Source organism: Macaca thibetana, chromosome 1 (genome assembly GCF_024542745.1).
Source record: "Macaca thibetana thibetana isolate TM-01 chromosome 1, ASM2454274v1, whole genome shotgun sequence".
NCBI lineage: Eukaryota > Metazoa > Chordata > Mammalia > Primates > Cercopithecidae > Macaca > Macaca thibetana.
In genome coordinates, this window is record NC_065578.1 from 197,792,233 (window position 1) to 197,817,582 (window position 25,350).

Here is a 25,350-nt window from a genome sequence, read left to right on the forward strand (position 1 = left end):
GAGCAAAATGTTGTCTTCCAGTGATACTCTTGTATTAATAGAATAGATGTCATGTCTTTTGGCTTTAGCTGTTTTATATTTATATATATTTGAATGATATGTTTCTGGAGAAGATTTTGTTCAAGAATTACCATAGCAAGGCAGTGTCATGTTAAAACGCTATCTGGAGACCTGAATTTAGATGTGAACGAAGTGGGTTTCTCTGGTTGAAAGTGTGTGGAGACCTAGGAAACAGAGTCATCCTTCCTCCTCAGCCTCTAAGTTCTAGACAACTCTGATCTAGGACAGAACATTTCCATTGAGAAATGGATGATAAGATAACCAAGATTCGGGGAAAGATGGTGGCTTTTCTGAGGCATCTTGGAAAAGGCAGTACTTTTGAGCCCAGGTTTCTCATTCCAAGTCCTGTGTTCTTTCCCCGACACCTCACCTAGGGCAGGATGACTGAGTTTGGTTACAAGAAACACTGCTTCAGTTCGATGATCTTGGCCCATGTTGGAGAGAGGGTGAGAGGCCCATGGCTTGGTGTAAGGAGCATGTTCTGCCTGCACCGTGAGCAGTGTGTCTCCTTGGTTCATCTTCTGGGTCAGCACTATGCTCTGGAGAGGCAGTCATGCACATGTCAAAGCAGGGAGGAGTCAGTGGAAGGGCTCATGCTGCAGAGGAAGTGTTCTCTTAGAATGGAACTCTTTAACTCTTTTTTTTTTTTTTTTTTTTTTTTTTTTTTTTTTTTTGAGATGGAGTTTTGCTCTTTCTCTCTTGTTGCCCAGGCTGGAGTGCAATGGTGTGATCTCAGCTCACCGCAACCTCCGCCTCCCGGGTTCAAGAGATTCTCCTGCCTCAGCCTCCTGAGTAGCTGGGATTACAGGCGTGAACTACCATGCCTGGCTAATTTTGTATTTTTAGTAGAGACGGGGTTTCACCATGTTGGCCACGCTGGTCTTGACCTCCCGACCTCAGGTGATCTGCCCACATCAGCCTCCCAAAGTGCTGGGATTACAGGCGTGAGCCACCGCACCCGACCAGAACTCACAAAATTCTTAAGCAACAAGAACCATGTTTGAGGCAAGAAAGAAAAATCCACAAGGGTCAAATGATAAAGGCACAAAAAAATTGTGCTACACCTTATAGGTCACAAAGTACTCCATGTACATTTAATCCTCATTAGTCCAGAAATGAAGACATCATTATTACCTTTTACATCAAAGCAAACTGAGGCAGCAAGTGATGAAGTGGTGTTCTCCTTAGCTTCCAGTCATGCTGCCTGGGAGTGGCAGAGCCTGAGAACCCAGGCTCTCTCACCAAAACTGAAAGTTATGCATCTTATAGCTTGCAGCTGTACAAGAAGAGATGTCAGCAAGGCATTGAATAGCATATCGGCCAACCTCTAGTTTCCTGCTTGGCAGAGTGAGTGGAAAAGGGAGAGTGAGAGGAGGTACAGGGAGAAAGAGGAAAAGAAGAGAAAGTGTAAGACAAAAGATTCTGTGACCTTTAGTCTAAGCTAAGTGAAGGTCTCTCCTTTGTGCTATTCCCAGCTATTTCTCTCTGCATATCCCAACACATCCTACTGAGGTCATATATTTAGAGTCTGCTGCCTTCCAGAGAATGTGAACTCCCTAAGGAGAGGGACAGCCTTATTTATCACGGCATCCCCAGAGCCTTCCCCACAGAGAGTGATCAATAGAGGAAGAACAGCACTGAGTGCTTAGTCTCTGCAACAAGTACTGCACTGGATGCTTTCCCAAGAGGTAGATACTGTTATTCCCATTTTACAGGTGAGGGAATTAAATGCAAAGAGGAGATAAGGAATCAATTGAAGAGCCTTCAGGGGCAGGACAATTTATAACATCAAGGAAAGCTGGGTGGTGTTATGTATGCCTTGATGAGCTGGACATCTCTGGAAGCCTTGTCCAGCTGGCCAGGGCACAGCCAGGCTGCCAGGCTGTGAACCCACAGTGAGGTCTCATTAGCATTCAGTGGGGGAAGTAACCATGGGGGATGCCATCCAGAGCATTAGGAAAAGACAGGCTGTGTTTTAATTATGACCTGGACTTTTGAACAAACCCTTTTCTCTGCTTGTCTGAGCCTTAGAGAAAACAACTTGTGGGAGGTGTACAGTCGGCAGCTGGGTCCACAGCAGTAGCCGTACAGCTGTGTACACATCTGGCACACAGGTGGTGGACCACATGCAACTTTTCCCCTTGAATTGCTCTGGGGTTAGTGAAGGTAATAGGAGTCAAGGTAGTAAGGTGAGGTTGATCTGGTTTGAACCCAGAAAGGGAGGGAAAAACAGAAGGAGAGAAGAAAAAAACAGGACTGCCCTGCTCTTCCGGGTCTGTAATCCCCAGTGACCATGACCATTTCAGGATTTGAGCCCAGACAACTCCCGCCACTTCCTCTAGCCACTCCTGAGTCAACATGGTGGGCTTTCTTTGTTGAGCTCACTCCAACCCTCCCTTCTCCAACTTGGGGGAAATTTTTGGAGTGGGGGATGAAATTAAGAAGGCAAGAAAAAGAGGAGGAGATTAGCAGGGTGGAAGTTAGACAAGCACAGATGCTACCACCTGCTGTTGCAGCTTCTCAAGTGCTTGTTGACTCCCTGGGAGCATTTGCCTTGAGTCTGTTTAACAGTTAATTCCAGGGGAAGGGGAGGAGAAGGAGGGCTTGGGGACAAAGGGCCTTTGACCAGCTCCTGGAAAAGCATTGATTAGTTTGCTCAGGTTGGCAAACAGCAACCGGGGACTTGGGGCCCAGGGATGAAATGGGTGGATTTTCTGCCCAATGACAGTATCCAGCATAGGGGAGAGGGAGTCAAGGCAAATAGTCAAAGGGCTGATGTGCCAGAGGTTTAGACATAGAGAGAAAAACTGCACTAGGTGAGAGGGCAGGGGAAGGGCAGCTGGAACCTGGAGTTCCAGGCTCTACCATAACTGTTAGTGATAAACGAGCCATTCCAACCCCTTGGACTGTCCCCCAGTTTCACTTCCTTGCTGAAACTGAGAGGCAGAGGAGAAGCATATCGAGATAGGTTATTCTGAGGTGCTTCTGATGGCCAAGGGCAGGGAGAACTGGTGTGGTACTTCAAGGCCTTTGTTGAAAGTAAGACAGCACATGCACTTCCAATCCTGCAGCCTGGCCTCTGTCCCAGGAGGCTGTTTCCTGAGAGGTGGCCTCATCATCTTTTCCAAGCCTTGCCTTCCTTCACTCAAAGAATTTGAATGGCCCTCTTTTTTGTGTCAACCTGTGAGTAATGCCTCCCTGGGAACTTCTCCTTAGCTTCCCCTTCATTCCACCCTCAAAACTCTTGCCTTCTTCCAGGAAGCTTCCAAGGTAAACACACAGTGCACATGTATTGACTTAGAATCATAAACCAGCACAATTTAGAGTTGGGAGGTGATTAAATATTATAATTACATATACGATAGCTTTATGCCATTCTATTTTATATTCATGGGACATTGCTTTATAATGTTCTTATATTCTGTTCCCTAAAGGTAAATCCGTAAGGTTAGACATGATTTATCTATTCATTTATGTGTTTGTTTACTGTCTCTCCCACTAGCACGTGTGCTACATGAGGTCAAGGATTTGTCTGTCTTGTATCCTTTTGTGCCTACAACAATGCCTACCATATAACAGACACTCAGTATGTACTTGTTTATGTACATGAATGCTGTTTGGATGGGGGTTTCTTTTCCTCCTCTCCCTGTAAAGACACAAAGTGTGGTATATTGCAGGGTGCATAGTGGATGCTTCTGAATAAATGAAAGAATGAATGAAATGAATAAATGATTGAATGAGTACATGAATGAGATTTTGAGTGAATGAATTGGCAATGCTTAGGCCATCATGGTAGTTGGCCTGCCTATATGAAATGCTCTTCAGTTGTTCCTGTTTTCTTAGCTCCTGCCGGGGTGGGGCTCATCAGCAGAGCACGGTGGCCTCAGCTCCCTGGATAGGCTCTGAGTCAGTTCGTATCTAGCTTTATAAAGAGGAGAGTGGTGTGGAGTTTTATGTGCTCTCTCTGGCCATTCTGTGCCCCCTTGACATTCTCTCCTGTACACCATCTGACCTTTCCATATCTACTGACCCGTCTGGCACGTGGGGATAAACAGAGTGTTTTTGAAAGTATTTTCCCCTCTATTTTGCTACTACTTTAAAAAAGAAAAAAAAACCTCTTTATTTTGGAAATAGTAAAATGAATGTTATAGTGAATGAATCCCAGAGATATTCTTAGGGTATATTGTCTCTGTGCTTATGCCAAAGTTTTGACAAATGCAATTATGGTATCATCAAGCAACTTAAAAAAGAAAAAGGAAACAGAGGGATCTGCTTCAAATTTTAGCTTTCTCATAGGTTACCCTGAATTGTTATTTCTCTGGAGTGACAAGGAAGAGAAGAGAGACGTCTTTATTGGATATCTATTATGTGTCAGCTCATATGCTAGGCTGTTTATATATATTATGTTATTTCAGAAAGAGGGTGAACAAATTAGATCCACGAGTCAAATAAAATCAACTTTTATTGAGCACCCACCATATGTGAGAGTATATAAATATTCCACAGGCCTTGTTCTTGAAATAGGAGTTGTTGACAAGATAAGTTATAAACATGGGAAAAGTAAAATAATAAGGCAAGAGTAAGATAATATTTTGAGCCAGCCGTTGCAAGCAATTGATGGTAGAATTTTTGTAGCTGGAGGAGACTGGCCTAACATCTTAATAACAGACAGAAAAAAGGAGATATGAAGGCGCAGGCTAAACAACCTGCCCAAGATTTTGCAGGGTTATCTGTAGAGCTGGCGGCAGAGCACAGGCCTCCAGTGCCCACCACTTTTCATATTGTAGTTCTGAGACATCTCCGGAGAACTGTGGAATGACCCACAGAGATAGTTCCTGGTATCATCATTCAAAGGAGGGGCAGTCACTTCAGGCTGGGGGGCACAGATCAGGGCAGGATTCAAGGAGAAGATGGAAGCTGCCGTGTCCTGAAGGGTGGTTTGGGTTCAGATAAGTTAAACAGGAAAACATCATTTCTAGGATGGGGAAATGACATAAATAGTCCCAGAGGTAGGAAATAAGTAATTTTGTATATTGGAGTCTTCACATTATTGTTACCTGCCAGCTCTGACCACTAGGACCCTGGGAGCCATGCCCCATGCTTTCTTATCTCCCAGCTGTAGGCTCTGCCCCCTTCTTTCTGTCTTACCTCTGCTGCATGAGTCCTGACCCTGATAATTTCCCAGCCGCTCACTCATCTCACTACCTCTGTTTCTACTCCACTTTTCATATAGCCAAGAGCTCCTTTTCCAGAACTTGGATATTACCATGTTAAAAAACCATTCAAGCCTAGTGAGGTGGCTCATGCCTGTAATCCCAGTACTTTGGGAGGCCGAGGTGGGAGCATCACTTGAGGTCAGGAGTTCAAGACCAGACTGACCAACATAGTGAAACCGCATCTCTACTAAAAATACAAAAATTAGCTGGGCGTGGTGGTGTGCACCTGTAATCCCAGCTACTCAGGAGGCTGAGGCAGGAGAATCGCTTGAACCCAAGAGGCGGACATTGCAGTGAGCCAGGATCACGCCACTGCAGCTTGGGTGACAAAGCAAGACTGTGTCTCAAAAAAAAAAAAAAAAAAAAAAGCCATTCGATACTCCCAATTGCTGGCCAGATGATGTCCAGCTTCCTACTGTGTGATTGAGTCATGACTTAACCTCACCTGCCACCTTCTTGGAGGTACCTGCCTCTAACTTGGTGGAGTGCACCCTACGACCTGGGCATCCATGCCTGTTCATGGCTCCAGGCCTTTACACAGGCTGTTCCTTCCCCTGGGAATGTCCCTCCTCCCACCCGTTTGTGCCTGCCAGCCTGCCTTCCTTCCTGTCTTTTGTTTGATTTAGATTTATTGAATACATACTAAATGCACCCCCCACTCACTCCCTGCAGGTTAGTTATTTCCCGCTCTGTACTCCCACAGCCCTCTACTTTAATTATTTGGATATGTCTATCTCTTCCATTAGCCTGAACTCAATTCTGAGGGGGATTTTCCTTTATTCATCTTCACATCACTAGCACTTACTGCTTTTGGCTTGGCATATATAATAGATACTCTAACTGTTTTGTTGAAAATAAATGAAAGAAGAGTTAAGTCTTGAGAGATAGGCTGAATCTATTGAATATCAGGCTGGGAAGTTGGGATGCCATTTCTCAAAAACTAGCTTACACATCTAAGCTCTTACACATCTCAAGAGCTTGCTAAGAATTCACATTCTGGGGCACATCCTTTTACACTCTCACAGGAGTGGGCCTGGACAATTTTATTATTGCTATTGCTGATTGAAATAACTTAACTACTAAGCTCCCCTAGGGATTCTGAACAACTTGCCTGGTGCCAGTCTGTAGACCAACCTTTGAAAGCACTGTGTCATGAACAACAGCAAATAAATTCTGGGCATTAACTCGGATACTCTTCCTTTTTTAATCTTTAATTTTATTTTAGGTTCTGGGGTACATGTGCAGGATGTGCAGGCTTGTTACATAGATAAATATGTGCCATGATGGTTTGCTGCATTTATCAGCCCATCACCTCGGTATTAAGCCCAGTATGCATTAGCTATTTTTCCTAATGCTCTCCCTCCCCCCACCCCACCCCCTGAGAGGCCCCAGAGTGTGTTTTCCCCTCCCTGTATCCATGTGTTCTCACTGTTCAGCTCCCACTTATAAGTGAGAACATATGGTGTTTGATTTTCTTTTCCTGCAGTGGTTTGGTGAGGATAATGGCTTCCAGCTCCAATCATGTCCCTGAAAAGGACATGATCTTGTTCCTTTTTATGGCTGCATAGTATTTCATGGTGTATATGTACCACATTTCCTTTATCCAGTCAGACACTCTTCTTCAGTCTTTGAGTGACTCAACTGCATGCTTCAATGCAATCTCCTCAAGGATTAAATAACCTGGATTTAAAATACATTTCATTCTAACATTCATATCGTAGTTCTTGAAGTTCCTTTTGCTGTTGACTTCAGGGGAGACCCATAGGGAATAACTAACCTGGATTTAAAGTACATTCCATTCTAACATTCATATCCCAGTTCTTGAAACTCCTTTTGCTGTTGACTTCAGGGGAGACCCAGGACCAAGCCAGATTTTACTCATGGTGCATGTACTTCCTTTCTTCCTGCTGCCAGGCTGTTTGCTGTTAAATGTGGGGGCTGCTTCGAGGCCATCGCTCCCAATGAGTTTGTTATGCGGGCCCAGAAGAGTGTATACCACCTGAGCTGCTTCTGCTGCTGTGTCTGCGAGCGACAGCTTCAGAAGGGTGACGAATTTGTTCTGAAGGAGGGGCAGCTGCTCTGCAAAGGGGACTATGAGAAGGAGCGAGAGCTGCTCAGCCTGGTGAGCCCAGCAGCCTCAGACTCAGGTGAGTGCCAGGTGGCGGGCAGGGCTGTGGTGTGGTGGGTAGAGTGGAGTTGGGTGGCTGTCTGCATTGTTTCTTCCCTAGAGGGCCAGCCTCCAGGGCAGCCTAGCTCCATGGCAAGGCAGTTCTGTGTATTCCAGGAACTTTCTTTGTAAGCTCAGAGTAATCTCTCATCAGTCAGCGATTACCATGACGATGGTGCATAACAAATTACCCTCAAATTCCATGGCATACAACCATAAACACTTCACACACACACACACACACACACACACACACGTGTCTGGGTTAATTGGAGTTAACTGGACTTTGCTTCAGGCTTTCAGTCACCTGGAGTCTGCTGATCTCAGCTGAGCTTAGCTCCAGGCTGTAGACAAGGTTTAGAAATACTCTGTGCCATTCATTCCAGGATCCAGGTTTGAGGAGCAGCAGCTGCAGGGCATGATCTTCGGAGAGTGGTAAAAGTGCAAGAAGGCATGCCCAACCACAGAGCACATTTCAAGCTTCTGCACACATCATGTCTGCTAATATTCCATTGGCCAAAGCAAATGGCAATATCAAATCCAAAGTCAAGAGGAGAAGAAATACACTCCATGCACCACAAACCCCTGCCCATGTATAGATACATAATACTTTTAAAGAGAATGATGGATTGGAACCAATAATTCAGTATACCACAATCACCAAACTGTCCTAAGCTTTTGTTTCCTCATTTGTCAAGTGGGAAAGATGGAATCTATCTAAGGCTTGGCAGGTCACATAAAGAAAGGCACTAGAATGATTTTGTTCTTTCTCCTCATCAGCCACTTGACCCTCCCTCTTATTGCCTTGAGGGTTGGCGAAAGAGAGAAGACAGGAGAGGTTCAGAGATTTTACAGGGCAGGCTTCACAAGGCCAGACAAATTACATTAAATTAACACTGACTACATTCAACATGAAATGCCTTTTTGGAGTGTTGGTCCACACAGCTCCAGCATTCCTCTTATCCATAGGAATCTGTGAGATCCAATTAGGTCACATCTATGTGACCTTACTAGTTCTTGCCATTGCCAATTCCACTCCATTTCCAAGCCCCCTGTAACCTCACTCTATCCATCTCTTTGGCCTGTTTGGGAGGTTCTGATCACTCCCATCCTTCACTCCAGCCTTACTAGGCCCTAGCACCTGTCAGTGTGTCTCACCCACTCTCAAATCTTAAAAGTCTATTCCTTCTCTGCCTCTTTCCCTCTCTCTTTTGTCCTGCTAGCTTATCCTTTAAGCTTCCCTCTAAAGGCAACTTTATCGGGAAGGTCTCTTAATCCCTCATGCTGGGTGAGTTTACCCTTAACTTCTGCTACTGGGATATTTACTTCATTGTAGTTACATGTTTGGTTGTTTCTTATTCTTTTCAGAGTGCTAAACTCTGTGAAGGAGAGTGTGTGTCTTATTTACCACTGTATTCCCAGGCCTAGCACAGGCATGGAGCACTGAGGGTGCCTGATAAACTCTTTGTTAAAGAGTGAATAAACACATAAGAAAAAAGCATCATGGCATGGTGCTTAAGTGCAAAAGCTTTGGAGACAGACAGATGGGATGCCTTAGCCAGGTTTTATCACTATATCTCTGTGACTTTGGGCAAATTTTGGAACCTCTGCAAGCCTCAATCTTCCCAGCTATAAAATGGTGATGATCACACCTACTAACAGGTTTATTGTTGGAGAATGAGACAGAATGCATATAAAAAGCCTGGCGTTCAATAAATGCGGGTGTTTGACATCCACTAGACAGTGTTAGCATCTTTGTAGCAGCCGTGTTCTGCTCCCTTTACCTCCAGGTTGGTTCTTGCCTGGCCTTGCTTGCAGCCTTAAGAAAGCTGACATCAGGAAAGCCCCAACTTCTACTGGTGTTATTGGCCTTAGGTTTTCCTGGATTTATTATTTTGATTTAAGGGAAATTTCTCCTTGTCAGGAACACTGGCACCAACTTATGGAGTATCTTCTTCAGGGGCAGTTGGGCCCATTCTAATGGGTATACCACTTGGTATTAAAAGGTCAACTTATCCTGTCATTTTCCTCCAGGTATCTTGCTGTGTCCACCCTCTTAGACTTCCTCCCTAGAATCCTGTAGAATTTCTAATTTCCCAAGGGCTTAGGTGTTACGGTGATCAGAATACCAGCATGACCATAGAAAGATGTGTACTACCCTCCCCTCCTACCTCATCAATATTACTTTGAATGAATGGAGAGTGCTGTCTCTTGAGTAGTTTTACTCTTTGTTAGATCTAATAATTAGAATGACATTCTAGCATTTCCTGTGTTAAATCAAAAATTACTTCCCTGTACCTTTCTATCTATGGTGTAAACACTCAATAATTTTGTTGAATAATTAAATGAATGAATTATAATTCTGTTCTCTGAAATTGGAAAAAATAGGTCTGATCTAATCATTTGAAGGCAACAATTATGTCCTTATTCAGTCTTGACTTCTCTATCCTAAACATACATAATCCCTTCATTTGATATGGGTTTCTCACATAGAAACCCATATGATATGCTTTCTCACATAGAAATAAATGCTGCGGTCTAGCCTTTCCTGATAAACATTTGTTTGGAGGCTTAATCACTAAGTTATTCAGTAGTCCCTGTGTCAACGGTTTACAGATTTTACTTCACTACAAAATCAATACGAGGCATTAGTGGATTGGCTCCACGCCCCTACCTCTGCAAAAAAAAAAAAAAAAAAAAAAAAGGCAATAGCAAAAGCTTATCTAATCTAAGCAACATTTACAGATTAATAAAATTATAATGCTCAGTACCAGGGAACTGCAACAGATTCACTTTCTGATCACATTTTCAGCAATACCTTCAGTTATGGAAATTTCTCTTTGAGGCTGATATTGACATATTGGAGCTTTCCAGTTTACTCATTCAGTACACATATCTTGAGTGCTTGTATTATGCCAGGCACAGAGTCAGAATATGAATGACAAGAATGATGTGGGGACGGGGAGGTCTCAAAAGCATATCAAATGAAGGAATTGTGTATGTTTAGGATAGAGAAGTCAAGACTGAATGAGGACATAATTGTCTTCAAATGATTTGATCAGACCTATTTTTTCCAGTTTCAGAGAACAGAATTATAATTCATTCATTTAATTATTCAACAAAATTATTGAGTGTTTACACTGTAGATAGAAAGGTACAGGGAAGTAATTTTTGATTTAACACAGGAAATGCTAGAATGTCATTCTAATTATTAGATCTAACAAAGAGTAAAACTACTCAAGAGACAGCACTCCCCATTCATTCAAAGTAATATTGATGAGGTGGGAGGGGAGGGTAGTTCTAGAAGACCTCTGTTATCCCTTTCAACTCTAAAAACCTGTAATTATTTTTGTAGTTTTAAATGAAGTGACATTAAAGTCTCAACCAGAATCAAATATCTTACCTGGACTACTCATTTTGTCAATTATATCAATGCTGCTTGTCTTGTATCATAAATTTTTTTGTGTGCCAAAGCTTGCCTCTTTACTGAGAGACAAACTTCTAGAGAACAGGGTTGTAGCTTTTGGTTCCTTTGTTCCTTTAACAAAGCTTAGCATGGTGTCAAGAGAAGAGTAAGCGATCAAGAAGTACCTAATTAGTTGAATTAAATCTTCATGGAATGAAGTCCACATCATTGTTAACAGAAAGCAGACAACTTTAGGATCTGCCCCAGTACAAATACAGTTCCTCCTCTGGTTTCTGTCTTGAGTACCATACATATATATTGTAGGTGTTTGATAAGTGTTTGTTAGTGAATAACTGATCTAATATCTTTAACCTTTTTATCAATAACTTGGATGAAGACACAGAAGGCAGGTTTATTTGGTTTACAGATGACACAAACCTGGCAAGGAAGGCTGGTGTGGCAGTGGATACTCTCAATGTTCAAAAAGATTTTGACAAGCTAGCAGAACTGCACAAAGACAGCAAGATGAAATCTAACCATCGTCTCCCAAAATTCAATTGTAATTGTATGAAATGGTGCCTCTTTTGAGTGAATTCCACATGGGGTTATAGTTGGCAATAAACCCAACAGGAGCCAAAACAGACATATGCTGCATTAATAGAACTACAGTGTCCCTAATGTGTAACTATAGTTTCAGTATTATTATTATTATTATTATTATTTTTTGCCCTGGTCAGAGCACATTTAGAATATGTGGGCTAATTTTAAATGATACATTTGAGGAGGTCACTGACTAACCAGAGAGAAACTTGAGGAGAGTAATTAGCTTGTTAAATTATAAATAATTAAAGAGACTTGGTGTATTAAGTAAAAATAAGGCCAAGGAACATATGAGAGTCACTCCTAAGGTTGCCGACTCATGTACTGGGGAAGAAATGACAGATTTTGGTTCAACATAGGGTAGAACTGTGACTGACAAAGGATCAGACTGGATTGCCTTTATGGGAAATAAACTGGTTGTCCCTTAACATTTTAGTTACAGTTGGTGGAAGACTGTATCAATGACCTCTAGGGTGGCTTACATCTAGGATTCTAGAGGGAGGAAGGAGGGAGGGGGGCAAAGGTTGAAAAACTAACTCTTGGGTACTGTGCTTATTACTTGGGTGATCAGATCACTTGTACCCCATACCTCAGCATCATGCAGTATACCCATGTAAAAAACCTGCACATGTATGCCCTGCATCTAAAACAGAAGTTGAAATTATTATTATTTTAAAATGTATAGTTCTGTGATGCTGACTGATCTTACACAAGAGCATGATGGGATACCAAACTCAGGACATCTGCAACTGCTGTGTGCCCTTTTCTGGTGTGGGCCAGCCTTTTTGTCCTGGTCCCTGCTTTCCTGATGGCCTTGAAGCAGCCTCCCAAGCAGATGAATGGAATTTGTAGCCAGAGTCAGATGATTTTTTTTTTTTTTTGACACTGGGCAACTTGGATGCCCAAGGTCTCCAGGAGAGACCCCCGAACATTTACAAACTTCTACATAAGTCTCTAGAAGTGGTTTTCTCCTTCACCAGAGAATCCCAGGCTCTTGAGATTGGCAGGCACTTTGGAGTTTATCCAGTCCAAGTTCACATCAGATACTTATCCAGCCTCTACTTGAGCACTTCCTATCATGGGGAGTTGAAGAGATAGAGGGGAAAAATACCAAACTGCTTTTTCTCCTCTCTACTCTCCACTCCACGTAACACTTCCGACACCAGCTGTGTAGGGGTTTTCCCCACATAGCAAGCAATTCTCCAGTGGACACCAGCTGGGCATCCCTTAATTCAATTTAATTCTGACACTGTCTACCTAGGGGTAACATCAGATCCCACAGGTTAAGAGCTTGATCCCACAAGACTGCCAGGCCCTACCCCACTTAAGAGGTCAATCAATCACAAGTAGTAGGTTGTCAGCTATATTTCTAACTCACTGGCTATAAATTGGGGATCCTAGGACCTCATCTTCAGGTTCACTAAATTTTCTAGAGCAGCTCACACTTTACTTACATTTACTCATTTACCACAAAGGATATTTTAAACGATACAGATGAACAGACAGGTGAAGAAATTCATAGGGCAAGGTATGGGGGAAGGGGTGCAGAGCTTCCATGCTGTCTCTGGATGCACCCCTCCAGGAACCTCCACATTTCAAGCTATCCAGAAGTTTCCTAACTTTGTCCTTCCGAGTTTTTGTGGAGGTTTTGTTACATAGGCAATGATTGATTACATCATTACCCATTGGTGATCAGCTTAACCTTCAGCCCCTCTCCCCTCCCCAGAGGTGAAGGATTAGGGGTTAGGGGCTGGGGCTGAAAGTCCCAACCTTCTAATCATGCCTTGGTCTTTCCAGTGACCAGCCCCCATCCTGAAAGAACCTAGGGGCTCCCAGTTACCATTAGCCTACAAAAGATACTCATCACTATGGAGTGTTCAAGGATTTTAGTAGATTTTGCCAAGAAACTGGATGAAGACCAAATACATATTCCACAATATCACAGTGGCCCTTGACTTCAATTCTGAGGGTAAATTGTCAGAATTGTTACATTGAATTCCAACATCAATCTCCGTATGTAAATTCAAACCATGGTCTTGGCTGTACTTTTGGGAACTCACAAAGTAAGTGTTTCCTCTACATGGGGCAGCCCTTCAAGTTCAAGACAGAAATGCTCCCTGAGAGCTAAGATATTTTCTAAGTTTTGTCTTTTCCTTTCTAGTTCTTCCTCATTATTCTAACTAGCCCTCATTACAGACTTTCTGTTTTCTATCTACGATCTTTTTCAGAAGTACAACCAAGAAGGGGATACGGTTTTCCTTATGTGGTTTGAACCAGCACAGTGTTATTACTGTCTGTCGTAGATATTATGTTCTGTTGATGTAGCCCATGATTTCATTAGCTTTTTTGACCTGGGGGTGGAGGCAGGGGCTTGGGGCCTGGCTGTGGGTAACCATGGCTTCTGGCTGGTCCATGTTGCATTTCTTACTTATCTACCCCTCTTATCTTTACATTTTCTTTTAAAGTCAGAAGTCACCTGAGAGTGTCCTGTGAAGCAGTTTTTAAAAACTTTTAAAAATAAAAACGTTTTTTAAATTTACAAAACAGTTGCAAAATAGGACAGAAGTTTCCATATACCCTTCATTCAGCTTCCTGTAATGCTAACATTTTACATAACCATGGTACACTTATCAAAACTAAGAAATTAACATTGGTATAACACTCAACTAAATTATAGGCATTATTCCATTTCATGAAATTTTTTCCATTAATGTCTTTATCCATTCCAGAATTGAATCCAGTACATCATGCTGCAATTAGTTGTTTTATGTTTTTTGTTTGTTTGTTTGTTTTAATTGAGATGGAGTCTTGCTCTGTTGTCCAGGCTGAAGTGCAGTGGTGTGATTTCGGCTCACTGCAAGCTCCACCTCCCGGGTTCATGCCATTCTCCTGCCTCAGCCTCCCGAGTAGCTGGGACTACAGGTGCCCACCACCATGGCCTGCCTAATTTTTTTATTTTTTATTTTTTTATTTGTAGTAGAGACAGGGTTTCACTGTGTCAGCCAGGATGGTCTTGATCTCCTGACCTCATGATCCATCCGTCTCAGCCTCCCAAAGTGCTGGGATGCAATTAGTTTTATGTTAAATTGCTTTCCTTTTTTCTTCATTTTTGGAATCACTGAAAAAATGTTGAGTCAGAATTTCATTTTTGCTATTTCAAACAATATCTTTATTTCCTTTTAGTGTCTTTCACCATGGGATCCAAATGCTATTTTTTTTTTTTTTTGCTTTTTTATTTACCATTGAAAATTTTTTCTTCCTGAAGACCAGTTTGCATTTTAGATTATGCCTAGGATTTATTCCTTGGCGAAGGCAGGGCTCTTTTAGGTGCTCTGCTTTTGTACAGGGATTTTCCCAGAGGAAGCCTGGTTGCGAAGTCCCAGTCATGAGGGCCCCTTTCTGCAAATAATGCTTTATGTTTTGGATTAATGCAGCAGTTCCGTGGCCTCCATTTATTGGGCAATCTGAACTGCTCTGTGAGGCTTATACTGCTTCACTCCTTGTGTTCTGCATTCATCTGGCCCTAGCATGGTGCCTGGCATGCAATAGGCACTCAGTAAATGTTTGCTTATTGTGTGAATAAATTCACTTTGTCCTATTCATATTGGCCTCTGATGTCCTTGGCAAAGAAGCATCAACTTCCAGTGTAAATTTTCTTCTCGCCGAAGCCAAAAAGAAGATTCCTCACATCTGCTGGAGTCTGTGAATCCTTCTTCCTCCTAATTTTCCGTGGGATATAGGATGTTTTGATTTGGAAGATCCAAATGCCTCGCTTGCCACTCTCATTGTGTAATATGTCTCTTTCTCCTATTCTGAGTCATGCTCTCCACTGCAGGTATTTAGACATTTGTCTTAATTTCCTTCTACAACCTTGGAACTGTTTTTTTTTTTTCCAATTCATTTCAAAAGTATTTCATCCACCCTGTCTTGGAAATCTTCTTGTTCTCCAATAAATTAGACTAGAGGAGCAGCAGTTAACTCACAAATTCTGGAAAGTGCCTGACTCTTCTCTGGGATTATCCTTGTCAGTTCACGGTCCTGAATTTTACAATGAAAGATAGAAAATGTCAGCAGGCTTATGAAGAAGTCTTGTCCTCCATATCGTAGTGCATGGGATCTAAAGCTAGACAGGTCTTTGATGCTTTCCCTACACTCACAAGCAGTGTGACTTTGAGCTAGTCACTTCTCCTCTCCAGGACTCTATTTCCTAACCAGTAAATAGGGAGTTACAATACAGCCTTTGTGGGTTGCTGTAGAACAAAAAGAGGTAATGAAAATCAAGGGCTTGGAACTTGATCAATGTCCAATAAATGACAGTTACCATTATTATCTCCTAGTGTGGGAGCTAGTGTAGTCATGGATGGCTCATGGGTCATAAGCTTATTTCACCAAAGATCCATCATTTGCAAGTATCTCCTCTTCCGTCTTTGCTCTTTGGTTTTAGGCACTTATGGATAGCATACCTTGGGAACCTCAAGGTGGTACAGAAAGGGCCTGTCATTTTGGGTGGCTAGGGTGCATAAAGTAAAGATGGGCTGATTCATATCATAGGGCCTGTGTGTCTCAGAGGCACTTTCTGGTTTTTGAACATCCTAGCTAGCTAGTGTTGTTGCATCCTGGAAAGTCAATGCAGAAGACTGGGGGAAAAACAGTCTTGAAGTTATTTCTGAGATTTAATAGAAATCTCAAGCAAGAATGGGAAGGATTTATCAAACGTAGCTACCTTTCTTTAATAGACCAGAAAACTGATGTGTACACTGGTCATTATTTGAGCTATTTTAAATACCTAAGTCTTCCTTATTCCTAAACATTACACTTCCTGGCATATAGTTATCCTAGGGGTGGAGCTGTCTGTGCCTCTTGGTCTGAGGGTGATGGTATGTCTCCCATCTTTGAATGAGTTGCTTTTGGAGTGGACTTGACTTTTCTCTTGCAACTGGAGTCTTTGAGTCCAGACAGGACATTGAACCTGACAGTTAATGAATGCAGTGTACAGCTGAGCCAGAGTTACTCTATTCCTAAGTAGGCCTGCTAACATTACTCTGTTACATGCCATAATCTATTTGTGTCCTTCCAGGCGGCCACCTGACTAACCTTTAATTCAACAAATATTTCTTACAGACACCCACACTCTGTCAGACTCTGTGCTAAATGCTATGTTTTAGTTGCAGAAAAAGAACGGCAGAGGAATAGTGAATGCTGAGCAGCACAGTTGAGGAAAACATCTCAAAGCCAACATCTTAATGTCAGGGGAACAGGGGCCAGCTTTGTGATAGAAAGGAGCTGGCAGATGGGAAAAGGGACATAGCTTGGAGATCAATCTAGCCCTTCTTCTTTTTAAGAAGCAGAAGGGTGAGCCACTTTAAAAAGAAAAAAAAAAAAATCTTGAGTAGGTATTTAAAAGTACTCTGCTAAACATATTTGTGAAGAAACATATTTAAATCATATTTTATATTTTTCTCTAGAGCCATGTTTTCAAAAGACTCTATGGTAGCACTTTTCAGAAAATCTTAACTACAGCTGAGTAAAAAATACATTTTTTATCATAAGCTAGTATACACATTTATATGTGAGTATATAAGTTTCAACACTTAGACTGACTTGCCGCTTGCCCTATGTGCTGATATTTTCTATTCCATTTATTTTAAATTCTATTTTTAGCCCACTGTAGTAATTTCATAAGCTACTCATGGGTCATAACCAGAAGTTTGAAAAACACTGCTTCAAAGCACAGTTACTTGCAAACCTATTCCCAGGTTTTGGAATTGGTATAAATTCCTTAAATGTCAAGCCAATAAATATGTCTTAATGATACTTACTGTGCCAGGTGCTGTGAATAAGACAGAAGGCACAAACGATATCATCTCTGGGCCCAAAGGCTTGGTGAAGTGGCCTGAGCACAGTAAACATGTAATAACTGTTGTCTATTTTTATTGTTGTTATTAAGGAGACATCAAGAGTACACATATTTATATCATGACTAGTACAAAGGTCTTCATGAACATTTTCTGATTTATTAATCTGGCATCTCTGGATGATAGGCAAGAAGCACTTAGAACTGCCTGAGCCTTTCAGGTTGTTTTCAAAATCAACAGATTTGTCTCTTACACAGTATCACTGCCATAAAATTCACTACCAGAATTGTTTGTTGCTCTTAGTTTGAGGCTAAGCATTTCTTTTCGGTGCTGAACTTTTGTCTTCTAGTGTATTTGTTTTGTCTTCATAAAGTAGAGGGAGAAATAAAGACACAGGATACTTGAGTCAGGGATAAGCCAGAATAAGAACTTAATTCTACCAATTACTGAGTCAGGACACTTGATACTGAAACAGAGGGGTTTGGTCCTTGCTATAATTATGAGTTGGGTAAAGTTTATCTTTAGTGCTTAAAAAGTTACAGGCAATATACAGGTTCAGACAATGCATTGTCTGACTGTACTTTATTTTTGAAAATGTGTTCACACAACAATTTTGATTAAAATAAATAATAAAATCATAAGTTAATATTAGTGCAGTTGTTTCATAGCATATTTAATCAGCAGTAGTGTGTTATCTGTGTGCATTCATTTCTCCTGTTCCACCTCTGTAAAAAATAAAATTGGCCAAATGGGCAACTGATCATTGTGATTTTTGCATGATGATGATGATAATGATGTCAACAATTATTGAGCTCTTACTGTGCACAAAGCATTACTTTAAATTATGCACTTTACATGAATTAACTAATTTTACATGAATTACTCAGCACACCAAGTTGATGAGGAAGGCAATGTTATCATTCCCATTCTACAGAGGAGGAAGATGAACATGGAAAAGTTAGTAATTTGCTTACAGTCCTACAGCTAACGATGGAAAGAACCAGAATTCACATCCAGTCTAGCTCCAGCACCTGCATCATTAAACACTATGCTGTGTTGCCTAGTCGTTTAAAATGTATGTGTGTAGGAAAATGAACCTTATGTTTTGTTCTCATGTTTCACTGACAGCTCTTTCTGGCTGGCTATGGCAGTGCTCCAGGTACTCATTAGGACTTACTACCTTAGAGACCCCAACTGAAGGACCTTTTCATATATAATTAAAGCAATGAAAACAAGGTGATTTGAACGGAGTTTACACTCCCTTTCAAAATCAGTCACAAGTTCACCTTGTTTTTTAACCTCCAGTTCCTCCCTAATCACTAGTCACTATCACTGTACATCTCATGGGTACCTCTTCTAAGGCAATAGGAGGCTTTGAAGGATCTAAAGACAATGTGCTATGTGAATGAGGAAGTACTTTAAAAGTGCACATAAGATACTATTACTGTTTTTTTTGTTTTATGTTTATAATTATTCAACAAACTTCTGGTTCTTCTGCTCCTGTGGCTTATTTGATAGTAGCAGGAAAAATCAGTTGACTTTTTGTCCAGATGAGAGGTATCAGCTGTGCAAACCACAGCTGCCATCAGTTAAATGAATAAAAGCACGACAGTGAAGTAAATTGGTACATATCAAAACTTCTTCTAACGTGCTTCTTCTACAAGCTGACCTGTAATGTCCTACCATCTTTTACAATTATACTCTTCAGAGAAATGAACTCAATTTTGTTTTTCTAATGGCAATGATGACAATGTGCTTCTATCCACCTTTACATTGGGTCCTCTTTGGGTACAATGATGGGGCAGTATGACTAGTAAATTTTAGGAGTGTAGTCTCTGGACATGCAGAGTCAACCCATGACTTCAGTCTTTCATATCTGAGCTAAATGACCAGGGACTCACTTTCTATTGTGTAATAAAGATCGGGGAGGAGGTGCAGGGAAGACACTGGTTTTCTTGCACTGACATTCCAGCCAAGCCTACTAACTTTAGATTTCCATCAAGAGGTTTCAAGTTGGATCTGAAGATGCTTTAGACAGTTTACTGAGCAAATGGAAGAATCACCTTCAATATTTCCCTGTTCCCTGGTTTCTGTGACCAAGGAAGACCCTCAAAGTCCAGTTTACTAAGGATTGGTGGCAAACTAGGTACTCTGCTATTTGGTGCTGTAAAAATATATTGAAAACTGGGTAACTTTAGAACCATCTGGATTCTTAGTGGTCCAATTCCAGGTTTGCACGCTGGGACCTGGAGGCACGCTTGGGTTTTTTTGTTTTGTTTTTGTTTTGTTTCTGTTTTTGTGATTCTGATCAGGGATTTGCATATTGTGTGGCATGGGTGTGCTAGGTGGGATCAGTGGTGTTCAAGATAGTGGTGATGGTATTCAAGATAGAGTGTCCTTGGGAGGCCAAGGCGGGCAGATCATGAGGCCAGGAGATCGAGACCATCCTGGCTAACACAGTGAAACCCCATCTCTACTAAAAAAATAAAAAAATAAAAAATAAATAAAAAATTAGCCCGGCATGGTGGAGAGCACCTGCAGTCCCAGCTACTTGGGAGGCTGAGGCAGGAGAATGGTGTGAACCTGGAGGCGGAAGTTGCAGTGAGCCGAGATTGTGCCACTGCACTCCAGTCTGGGCAACAGAGCAAGACTGTGTCTCAAAAAAAAAAAAAAAAAAAAAAAAAGACAGTGTACAAGCATTCCTTCTTAGGAATCAGTGAAGGTGGGAAAGCAGTGACTGAACTAACTCAGCATCTGTTCCATCCATAGGAATTTGCTGAGCATTTACATGGGGCAAGGATTAGGTTTGGGATGTGGAACACAGAGAAGTGTATGCAGTTTGACTAGCGAGCAAATACTTTTGAGTACAGAGTATTATGTAGCAGTCCTATGGTAGGTGCTGGGATGCTATCTCTGCTCTCACACAGCCTACATTCTTGTAGAAGGAAACCATCAATAACTAAATAAATGGATAAACAATATCATATTCTTGAGTTTCCCTTCAAAGTATTTACCCTATAAGACTTGTTCTACTTATGTATTAAAAAAACAAAACAAACAAGCGAAAAAAACTTTGAACTCCTATGGAATGGACCTTCGGATTTAATGGTCTGGGGTGCAGCCTGGGATTTTTTTGTGTGTAAGCTTTCTAAGTGAGTTAATGTGCAGCAGGCTTGAGAGCCGTTGCCCCAGGAGAAGGTGAAGCTCAGAGGGATGGAGCTGGGATACCTTAATCAGCCATTCTTTCAGTTGCAGAACCTTGGTGCTGGGCCACAGACTCTGGAGTTAAAAGAGAAAGCAGTGTTTTGCTTAGAGTGAGCAGGTGTAGTTAGGGTTGTGAGAGGCAGCAAACACAAATCCATGTGTAAGAATAAACAATGAATAATATTTTTGTATAAATGTGTCCCATGCAATACAAAAATTATTGTTTATTGGAAATGCAAATTTAACGATGTGCCCTGTATTTGACCCGGCATCTCCAGATATGGTGAGAATCTGGCAGGGGTGGGGGTGAGAGAACCCACAGTGTGGTGATGGGTGGTGGAGTCTGCAAGCCTGTACGATTGATATTTGTTTGATTGATTTATGATAGGGAAAAAGAAATGTAATTCTGTCCCAAGACACCCGTGTTCCCAGTATCCTATGTGCGCGGGCTTGGCCCCAACCCAGCACGCTGAGGCTTCCCTCTCCTGGGCCTTAGCGAAAGGGCGGCGGGTGGGAATCTCCCGTTACCTTGGCAACTCCCTCCTGCCGTCTGCTCACAACAGTTTGAATTACACCCCTGCCAGGCAGTCACCAGTCCGATTTCTTTCCTTTCTAGCTCTCGTTTTCCCTCTCAGCGCTCAGGCTGGGGGCGGCGTCGGTGCCAGTCTAGTCCGGAGCGAAGCTTCGGGCCGGCTCGGGCCGGGCTGCGGGACCCGCCGTGGAGCGCAAAGTGCCTGAAGCCCCCGCGCGCAGTCGGCCCTTTCTTCAAAGGCCCCTTAGAAATGCAAGAGGCCAGGCGCAGAAACACACACGGACGGCAGTTTTATGAGAAAATGCAGATAAAGAGCCCGGCGGTAGGGCCATATGTTCCCCATAATCTCCAAAGCCGTCACTTCAATTAGAGCCTCCCCTGAGTTCTAATGCCCAATCCTGAGTAAACAAGCCGCTCTGAAAGAAGAACTCGGTTTCCAATTAAAAGTGTACTAACATTTCTCCTTCCTTTAATTCCCGCGGAGCAAAGCCCCGCGCGGGCGGAGGCGCGGCCGGGTCGCGGCGAGGTCGTCCCGGGTCCGCGCCGCCCCGCGCCGCCGCGCGTTCCCAGGTGACGTCAGGCGGGCCCGGGATTAGGGCCCACCCTGCGCTCCCCGCGCCGCGCCGCAGAGTTAATTAAAAGTAATGCCACGGTAAATCCAACGGCTCTCCGCCGGCGGAGCCGCGCCTTCGGGCCAGCCTGCGAGAGAGGGCTTTCCGAGGCAGGTGCTGAGGATTTATTAGTATGTGAGTGTGAGTGTGTGTGAGTTTGTGTGTGTCCGCGTGGGCGCACGTGTGAGCGCTTGTGCTGACAGGGAGAGTCGCCTGGATTTTTTGGAGACCGAGATTGCCTTCCCTCTTTCGCTCGTGCCTCCAGCCCTCCTCGCACATGCACTAGGGAAGAAACGCACAAGACACCGTCGCTACCTGAACTCTGCTTTCCTTTGGGCTGAGCTGACTCCTGGTTTGGTCTTTGCTCCCGCGTCTTCTGGGTACTGTGCTACAGATACTATCGACTGCATCGCCCCCTACGCTCTGTCTGTCCTTCATACCCCAACCTTCAGAAATCTAAGGGCATAAATAAATGGTGGCCAGATGCGAGGTGATTTAAATATCAGGAAAGCAGCTGCACACCTCCTGGCATTCTTTAGGAGCTCTTTAGAGTGCTGAATCTGAACATTGCAGGCCCTTCGACCTCCACATTATGACATTCAAAAAACTTGGTTTCTATGGATGTTTGCTGTTCAACAGGACTAGTTGAAAGTTGCCTGGTTTCAGATGGGAGAGTGATTGTTAGATTAACTTTCTGGCCTACTCTCTATACCATGAAAGAATCAAAGAATTGAAGCCATTATCTGAAAAATTCCAGAAACATCAATAAGCAGAAAATCCTCACTAGATCATTCAAATGCAAATGGTTTTCCTTCTTTCATGAATCATCTACCCAAGTAATTACTTTAGTTTTTAGTTTGGCCTTGGCGGTGAAGACCTCAGAGAATTAGTCTCACTAAGTCCATGGCTGTTTGTTTATTCGTTGCTCTCTGATTGATGTTAACTAAATTAAATTGAGGCCAGTTCAGCAAACATTTTGAAAGCCTGTCTATATCTGTCAGACTCTGGGTTAGGTACTAGTGATTACAAGAGGAATGGAAACCACCTCTCTTTTCCAGACCCTCAGATTCCTCAGGGGATAAGAAACTCCTATAACAAAATAATTATAATAAAATAAAATATACATTAATATTATAGTAGAGATATAAAGTGCTATGAGATCATAGAGACTGGCGCTATCATTCCTCTTGGGGTGCGTATATGTATATTAGGGCAAAGTACTTGGGACTATTTGGAAAAGGCTTCACAATGGGTATGAAACTGTAACTAGGACTTGGCAGAGTAGGTAATTTGCAGGCAATGAAATGAAAATGATTATGTTGTTAGAAAATGCAACTTAACCTGTACAGAGTTGCAGAGTAGGGTTGTATCCAGGCATGAGAGGAAGGACTGAATTGTAGGATTGCTCTGGAGCACTGAGATCCTGTGTGAGTGAGCAGTAAGATTAATGCCAAAATGTGAAGGATTTTGTATATCTTATTTGAATATACTCTGATGGTTGTGGGAAGTCAGATCAGAAGTTTGTAAACAGGATTGTGATGTTATTCTGTCTGTTTTTTTCCAAAAGAGAAGTAGCGAGGATGGATTGGAGTTGGGGTAACATTGCAGGCAGGGAAGTTGGTCAGGAGACTATTGCAGTGTTCCAAGTGAGAGATGAAGGTTTGAACCAAGGCAGACCTTAGAGAGGGGTTTCAGAGAATTTATTCATTCATTTATGCCCTCAATACTTAGTGAATCCCTACTAATGTATCAGGCATCATTCTATGTGCTGTGGACAAAACGATGAACAAAACAGGCAAAGCACCTGCCCATCAGGGAGCTTAAATTCTAGAACTTAAATGACTATGAAATACAGGAAGGGTGGTTGAAGTTGAGGATGACTGAGAGTTCTAAATGTTATGAATAGTGTTGTTAAAAGAAGAGATAGAATGTTCAGAAAAGAACCAGGGATCTAGATAAAATTCAGGTGGGTCATGCTGACTTTGAAGGTTTTTTTGGACCATGTGACTGTGGACATTTGGTGGGCAGTTGAACGCATAGATCTGGGATTTAAAGCGGAGGTCCGATGTGGATTTGGGAATCACAGAGAAGCTGAGGGTTTAAAACTGGGTAGTTTTTCTTTTTCTTTTTTTTTTTTTTTGAGACGGTCTCGCTCTGTCACCCAGGCTAAAGTGCAGTGGCACAATCACTTCTCTGTGCAGTCTCAACCTCTTGGGCTCATGTGATTCTCCTACCTCATACTGCTGAATAGCTGGCACCACAGTTGTGTACCACCATGTCTGGCTAATTTTTAAAATTTTTAGATGCTGGGTCTCCCTGTGTTGCCCAGGCTGGTCTTGAACTCCTAGGCTCAAGGAATCCATTCACCTTAGCCTTCCATAGTGCTTGGATTACAGGCATGAGCCACCGTGCCCAGCCAAAACTGGGTAGTTTTAAACCAGTGTCTCCATGGATGCAATTGTCTGAGTCTTCATGGCTTTGGGAAAACAAACTTGTGAGGCTTGGATGGGACTATATATATATAAAAAGTGTTTATGGTGGGGATTGTTGGAAAAAAAGTAAGGGTGCAATAAAGGGAATTCATTATTATACATAAGTATTGATACTTCTGCTGGTCCGTTTAACATCCTATTCCTACACCATCTAAGGAGAGTGAGGAAATCCAAGAAGTGGAGACACTCCAAGGACATCTTCCTGACTCACCAAAGTGCCCTTTTCGTATGGTTGGGAAGCTACACATTAGGCTGCTTGACAGTGATGAAAGGAGTCACAGCTAGCTTTTCCTAATCTAACAGCTGGGGTGTGACCAGAGGGAATTTTGGTTCTTGAAGGAGGGACAAAGGACTCCAGACAAAATATCTGCCAAGTGGAATGTGCCAAAGGGAATGTGACATTAGTTCTATCACTTTCCCCAAGAATTGGTTTGGATCTATGTGTATGAGGTAGTCAGTTTATATTGAATTTTTATTTTCTTCTTAAATGACCAGCTACAACATGAGAAGCTCCTCATCTTCGTACAAGTGTTGTGCTTTCCTGAAAGCAGACCAGGTAATGATGCCAGAAGTCTCTTCCTCTTAAAAAAAAAATATGAAAGAGTTCACCTTCCTCTACTTCCCTCTTTGCCTAGTATCTCATGGCTCTCCAGAATGCTGTATGCCTACACCATATTACATGTAAGGGAGATCCATTGAGCCCTGGTTTTCCCTTTTAGAGGCTGGTAAAACCATGCACTGGCATTTTCTGGTACTTTTGCAAAGTTTGAGAAAAGGAATGGAAAATGCCTCCCTCTCTTTGATGAACTCTGGGTCTTCAAGCCCAGACACAGTAACTTCCAAAGGAAAGGACTCAGGACAGGGATGCAGATCTCCTTCAAAATGGCAAGGTTCCCCAGAGCTTCTCCATACCCTAGTCTGGAGCCCTTTGCTGTTCCATCACAGGGATGTATCCCCAGCCTTCCCTACTCTGTGGACCTTGAGGCTGGTTTCACAGAGCTAATCCCCAACCCGGTACTTCACTTTCTTTGACCTTGGGTATAACCAAGGACCATGGCATGTCCTTGTGGGAAAGCAGAAAAAGAGTTTTCCCTTTTCTTGTCTGATAGAATGCTCTCAAGAGTACCTTGCCAGGTGCATAAGACACACTGATTTCAGTCCCTGTGTGCTCTCAATGCGTTTGGATAGTCCGTGTAGGCAAATTCCC

General features: G+C 42.5%; 2 protein-coding genes across 7 annotated transcripts in view; one reads left to right on the top strand and one right to left on the bottom strand.

The window, feature by feature from the left end:
• MGST3 (microsomal glutathione S-transferase 3) overlaps nucleotides 1–25,350 on the bottom strand; it is a 1,219,025-nt gene that overhangs the window by 405,634 nt on the left and 788,041 nt on the right. The gene's annotated exons all lie outside the window — the stretch shown is intronic.
• Nucleotides 1–25,350, top strand: part of LMX1A (LIM homeobox transcription factor 1 alpha) — a 153,920-nt gene that overhangs the window by 98,878 nt on the left and 29,692 nt on the right. The window contains exon 3 of the mRNA XM_050768656.1: nucleotides 7,191–7,423. Coding sequence (XP_050624613.1) covers nucleotides 7,191–7,423 — 233 coding nt within the window. The remainder of the gene's footprint in view (nucleotides 1–7,190; nucleotides 7,424–25,350) is intronic.